This window comes from Leuresthes tenuis, unplaced genomic scaffold (assembly GCF_036924035.1).
Source record: "Leuresthes tenuis unplaced genomic scaffold, fLeuTen1.0.hap1 SCAF_8, whole genome shotgun sequence".
NCBI lineage: Eukaryota > Metazoa > Chordata > Actinopteri > Atheriniformes > Atherinopsidae > Leuresthes > Leuresthes tenuis.
In genome coordinates, this window is record NW_027325362.1 from 16,194,011 (window position 1) to 16,200,686 (window position 6,676).

The 6,676-nt window shown below is 40.2% G+C and overlaps 1 protein-coding gene across 1 annotated transcript; it reads left to right on the forward strand.

The window, feature by feature from the left end:
- The first annotated feature begins 726 nt into the window (after positions 1 to 726).
- On the forward strand, positions 727 to 6,470 carry fam83b (family with sequence similarity 83 member B). Its single transcript, XM_072391106.1, has 5 exons — positions 727 to 880; positions 1,726 to 2,196; positions 3,203 to 3,367; positions 3,870 to 3,994; positions 4,263 to 6,470. The coding sequence occupies exons 1-5, from the start codon at positions 821 to 823 to the stop codon at positions 6,253 to 6,255; spliced, it is 2,814 nt and encodes a 937-aa protein (XP_072247207.1). The 5' UTR covers positions 727 to 820; the 3' UTR covers positions 6,256 to 6,470.
- Positions 6,471 to 6,676: the final 206 nt, after the last annotated feature.

The following is a 6,676-nucleotide window of genomic DNA, read 5'->3' on the forward strand; positions in this document are numbered from 1 at the left end:
TCCAGTCAGTCAGAATGGATTGTGTTGGAAAGTAATTGTCTTGAAGAGCAGAATCTAGAAAGATGACTTATAATGACCACACTAGGGATGGGATAGTGTAGTGATAAGATTGCCACTTTTCATGTGGGTGACAAGGGTTCAAATCCCCTACATGAAAGGTACTACCTCCAGTAGGGGTCCTCAGGCAAGACCCCCTTACCCTGACTGCCTACCAATATAAGTCATTTTGGATCAAAGCGTCTGCTAAATGCATAATCATAAAAAACATGAAAACATAATTGCATTCAAACTGTGTCAAAGAGGCATACCTCAGTGCCAGCAGAGGAAATATATTGAGAAACCTCTACTTGCATTGCAAATATTTTAGTTGTAAAATAATCATGTAGTTAAAATGATCATAATAATAAAGTAAATCAATGATAATAATCAATAAACACAAGACCTAGCAGGAAAACACTGCACAATCATGCATTATTGATTCGGGTTTGTGAGCAGTTTCTCAATGCTGTCGAAAACACAGACAAGTCCAGGTCCAGTAATGCTGAAGTATTCATCAAAGCCTCTTTATGTCGTCATTATCTTGATTCTCTTCAGTGTGAACTTTGTTCCCAGGGAGGACGGGGGAGTGGCTAAAAGTCTGAAACAGGTTTATGTCTGCCTGTGAGCCAGTTTCAGGCTGGACCATTTGCATGTAAAAACTGGAATCCACACCCTCTATCTGCAGACTGCTTATCATGTTGAAACACCTCCTTGTCTTTGTCTCTTACTGCAGGCTCTCAGAGGCTGTTCCAAATACTTAACATACGCTAAAAGTACATAAATGGAAGAGGGATATTTTAGGAGTTGTCAAGAGGATTTTCACAAAGGTCACTATCTAAATGTAAGTTACTGTTGTTGAGTAGGAGATAATGGTGTTGTGACTTGCTTGCTGTGTTTTGAAGTCTGGAAGAGGTATTTAGCACTAAGCAGAAGCTCTTTAAGGACAGCAAATGCCTCACTTACAAATTATTTCTAAGATCATTTGAGGTTTGAGACAACAAGTATGAATAAATGGACTCTTTCTACAAGATAATGCTGAAGGGTGATGGTTATGACTAAGTATGTTACAACAACTGCTGCAGTGTTTCTTTTAAAGTTTAAAATATCTGCTTAGAGATGCACAGTCATATTAAGAAATGTGAAGAAAAAACTAAGTTATCAACTAACTGCTGATCTACAGGCAGCAGTTCTTCAAGGCTTTTGCAGTGGGAGCTAATTCAGACACAGTGACCACTGAAACATTATAGACATGTTCAACATACTGATACTGTTAATTTGTAGATTAATTCTAATCCTGTTCTCAGGTAACTTATCACATCTTATGATTCGGTACTGTTCAGAACATGCTGGTCAGCTATGCAATAATCAGCATGTAGTTCATATATTGTCCAACATGGGTGAGCATGTCTCCTTGTCGGTTGATAACCTGCTGCTGTTTGAAAACAGCACAGACCTTTATTGTGTATTCAGATATCCTCCTGTGATTCGTAGTAGATTGGTCTACAGTCTATATTAGTGTTGCTCCTGAGATAAGTTGTTTAAATAGTTGAAATGAGAACACTGAAGACCTAACAACTTGCTTTGCTTCATCACAATGAGCTAACCAAGAGATGACATTTTCCACTCTGTTAAGTTTGTTCTTTGATCCTCTTACACCATGTCATTGATCTCCATTATCCCTGATAGGTCCTAAAGAAGCAGCCTGGAGTGATGGACTCTTCAGACTTTTCCCTGTTGTCGCTGAGAGGAGAATTTAAATCGGAGGATTACATCCAGCCACATTATAAGGAGTCATATCGCCTAGCGATCGATCGCCTGGTGCAGGACGGTAGAGATGGTTATGATGAGTTTCTCAAGGAAAAACAAATCGGGAGCTTCCTCTCAGAGGATGAGCTTCTCTTCATCATGGGAAATGCAGAACAACTGCCACCTCAAAACCACGCAGAGGAAGTCAGCTGCCCATCAGACACCCAGTCGTCCTCTGGAACGTACTGGCCCATGCACTCAGATGTGGAAACACCAAATCTGGACTTAGGATGGCCAGAGGTCCTGCATGAAAACATCCAGACAAATATAGATCTGCTCTTCCATCCACCTAGACAAAATAACCCAACCATAAAAGAAGTGATCCGGAAGCATATTCAGGATGCAAGACAGGTAATACATTTATTGTCACAACGTTCTATGACAACACTACACAGACCGTAATTATCTTGTGAGCTCACACTGTCTGAGTTCTTCTCCCCTAGGGTCAGTGTCATAGACACATGTTGCAGTCAAGGAGTGTTTTCTGAGGTAGTTTAGGTCAAAATCTGGTTCTGCAAGTCCTCTTACTGAGAACAACTTTTCAGAAAAATTGCAACACCTTAGAGATAAATCCCTATTACAAACTTCCGGCCTCCACTTTTCATTGTACTTTTTTTTTTGTGGTAAGTAAATACTAATTACTCTGTAACTCTGTTATTGCTGCTATGGGTCTTTATCAAATCAACTCCCACAACAAAAGTCTGAAAGGAAAGCAAACCCCCATCTCCTCCTGGCAACAATAAAACCTTCCTCTCGGTCACTTGTCTGTCAAAACATTAAAATATTTAATAATGTCCATATTAATGCTGCTGGACATTACAGGTATAATTAAGAGTGACTAACAATCATCGCGGGTCATCTGAGAGAAAGACATAAACCTCCTGCAACACAAAGGCAGAATGACATTGCTGCTCACAGCATCCATTATTACTCATCGTAGATTATTATCCAAGACATATTATGAAGAAGTGTTACTGACTCAGCACTGAGCCTAAGGGGGAATTGAAAAGCTGAGAGAAAGGACTTTAACTTGGTCTGCTAATACACAAAAGGTGTTCCTTGAATGATTTGAAATGGATGTGGGATCAATAAATGTTCTCATTAGAGACATAGATGTTTGTCCTACTTTTGTTCTCCAGTTCCTTGTATCGATTCCTGTGAAGATATTGTCAGTTTTACTCACCGCTTGTGCTCATCTGCTCCTGTTTGTGAGAGGAGTTTCTCATGGCTAATTTGCCTATATCTAGCGGTCAGATTAATATTTACTATTAGATGTTTGTGTCATCCTCAAACTTCACAGGCGTAAACTGGTGTATGTAACTATGTACTATACTAACTCTGGTCTTTGTCCTCACAGGTCATTGCCATCGTGATGGATGTGTTCACTGATGTGGATATATTCAAAGAAACTGTGAATGCTTCTATGCGAGGAGTTCCAGTCTATGTCCTTTTGGATGATTTCCATTTGAAAAGTTTCCTTAAAATGGCTGAAAATCAAGATGTCAAACTTCATCAACTTAGGGTAGGTTTATCGCATAATACATTAATTTGATTTTCTGTATTTATTTCTTTTTATTTCAATGCAAAATTTTCATCTCGATTATGCTTTGGTCAATGGATTTTTTTGATAGTGGCAGAGCAAATGATAGCATTTAAATGTGCTTTTGACCATTGTAACGATTCTCATTTCATTATAAAATGACCTTCAAACAAATGTGTAAATGCTCAGTCTTGTGTGACATAATAGAGGCTGACTGAGGGCATTAATCATTTGTAGACATGGTTCTTCATGTCCATTGGGTGGAGTCACATTTCTTTGTAAAGGATCTAACAAGTTACACACACCCTTGAAAAAAAAAAAAACCCTGAAATGTATTTTACTTAACAACAACAAAGTTTTTCATTTGCATAATTTTGTTGCACAGCAGGTTTGCTCTTTATATAAGTTTATCTGGTGACTGACATGCTTATTACTTGCGATTAAATTTAATAATCACATGTTCCTTTCACTGCTTTGGCAACAGAACATGAGGGTGCGCACTGTGAAAGGTCAGGATTACCTCTGTCGATCAGGAGCTAAATTTCACGGAGCAATGGAGCAGAAGTTTCTTTTAATCGACTGCTACACAGCAATTTATGGATCATACAGGTAAATATCGCTGCAGTACAATAGGAAATTTGTTTGAGAACACTGAGGTGAACACTAAATGCTTTGAGAAAAGCACTGTATTTACTGACACTTTAAAGCATCGCTGAAATTATTTCTCACTGACATTTTGTGATTTGCACTTTGTGACTAAAGCTTTTAAGTATAATAGTTATTTACAAAAAAGATCCCAAATCATGTGAAAACCATTTATAACAATTTGTTTTTCCAAATAAATTGAATACATATTTGTGCTGTCATGTGTTTACAGCTTCACTTGGTCTTTTGAGAAGATTCATCTGAGCATGGTTCAGGTCATCACCGGACATCTTGTGAAGTCTTACGATGAAGAGTTTCGAACACTCTACGCCCGGTCGACCGTGCCTGCTGACCTCAGTCCTCCAGAGAGTTTATTTCAAAGCAATGGGTTTCACGGGCAACAGCTTTTGCCAAATTCTCATTCTGCTCCAAAAATCGGGAGGAGGGACCAGCTGGGGCATTCCTTAGATGTGGTCTATCAGAAAACCTGTGAGAGGAATCTTGGCACAAGAGGTCTAGGAGATAGGCTTGTTGAAGAAGAAAAAAACATGTTTGGGCCCTTAATTGGGAATGAGATTGGTCTTCAGGGTCAGATAACCCGACTTAACCAGTTTGAGTCTGCAGAGGCAATGAACTTCATGAAAAGGCACAGCTATGCTGGGGAAAGACAGGGCGAATACATCCCACACAACATCAGGCCCAGAGGGAGTAACTGGAATGTCTCCAGAGATATAAGAAACGGACCGATGAACTACATGATGGATGATCATATGCAAGTGCCGCAGATATACCGAGGCGAAAACATGCGTCAGTCTTACAGTGGTATTGACAAAAAAGTACTTCCCATTCAGCAGAACATACCAACTTTAGAGAATACTTCGAAGTCATTCATGCGCACATGGAGGATAGAATCTTACCTTAAAAACACAGATGCTCCACTCGGAGACTCATGTGACTACTTAGACCAGTTTGAAGCCATGGACAAAGCTAGTTCCTTTATGCAGGGAAGAATGAGGACATCACTTGCTTTTAGGTCCGCCATACCCGAACAACTTGAGCCACAAAGATACGCAAACACCTCCATTGCTGCTGGCCTCTCAGCAGCACCCAACCCTCTTTTGCAGTGTTCATCGATCCAGTGGAATCCTGCAGTGGCTGAAACCAGAATAAATAACGATGAGTTTATGTTACAGAGGCAGAATATGCAGATTTTGGATGGTATTCACAATAACACAGGTTATGGTCCTGGTAGTAACTCTTATCAAGCTTCGTATGCCAGCTTAGGCAGGAGTAACCGTGGGCAGATAATCACAAACCCAGACATTCTGAGAGACGGTTTGCTCAAAAGGCATAGCGTGGCAGATCCACGATCAAACCCTGAGCTTGGTGAATCCCTAGATCACAAGTATGGAGCTTTTGGAAGGACACAAATACATAGAGCCACAGTGGGGATCAATGTAAAGAATAGAGGATATGAATCCAATTTGAGTGAAGATCAGCGATCTGTCTCCCATTATGATGTGAAAAAAATCTCAGACACTAACAGTGTTCACACTTGGCAGGAGCCCCCATTCAGGACCGTGTCTGCAGCAGTCCTGGATTTAAATAGCAAGGACCTGACAAGCAAAGCTAACAGCACAGGCTCTCCACGTTTTCTAAAGAAGAGTTCCAAGGCAATAAAATCTTTGTTGAACATACCAGAGAAAAAAGAAAATTCCATCAGAACAACAGTGACACCAAGTCTCACTTCAGGTGAAAGCACGGACACCTTAACAGCTGAAGATGAAGAGAAAACAACATCTGGAGGGCGAAAACTTCACCAAAGCACAACCTCTTCTGTCAGGTTGTCATCAGAGCACCAGAAGGACAGGTTTAAGGATGACCATCTGAAATATTCTAAGCCCCGTTTCAGAACTGAGGAACTCCAGCATTCACCTGACAGCTTTGTTTCCAAAACCACCACACAAAAGAAGCCTTCTCTTTTTGACAGAAGCTCCAGGCCTGGTTCTGAAAATCGCCTGTACAGCAGATTTGAGCCTTTCTGCTCATTTGAAAAGAAAGCCACAGGCTCTGGACAGACACACTCTCAGGAGAAAACCAAAAGCTCTCCTAAAAGTGAAGCAGCTGTTGAACACAACTCCACCCGGGGTGGAAGAGGGCACAATGAAAACAAGCTGGAGAGATTCATTCATAGAGTGGGAAATCTCATACACAAGAACAAGTAGTGATCGCTGTTTCAGCAGGACACATTCTCTTCACAGGTCATTTCTTACTAAAGCACATATAACTGGTAAAGTATTTATGTACAGTTTTGATTATTTTTTTTTATTTTTATGAACTGTACAGAGTTTACGTGTTAACCTCTGCTTTTTTGGTCCATCCAAAGAATGCCAGTGAAAGAGGGGTATACACTGTGTGAATACAGATGAGATGATTTAAAGATATCAGTGTTTGTGTCTGTCATTCACTGTTGTCAACCCCTACCATATAATCAAAAGATGTCAAACATTTTTGGCAATAGCAGATGATTGTTTCAGAAATGTCAAGGATGTATGCAGCATCTGTGGGTTGCACATACCAAAGAGCTGTTACTATAGGATTAGTCTGCTGAGGTGTTGACAGTGACTCAAGGTAAAGACACGGCAA

Bases quoted from the DNA above. Each gene is read 5' to 3' on its own strand.
- fam83b (XM_072391106.1), top strand. From the start codon at position 821: ATGGAAGAGGGATATTTTAGGAGTTGTCAAGAGGATTTTCACAAAGGT. The intron at 2,197-3,202 runs GTAATACATTTA...TTGTCCTCACAG, and splicing joins ATATTCAGGATGCAAGACAG to GTCATTGCCATCGTGATGGA. The intron at 3,368-3,869 runs GTAGGTTTATCG...CTTTGGCAACAG, and splicing joins TCAAACTTCATCAACTTAGG to AACATGAGGGTGCGCACTGT.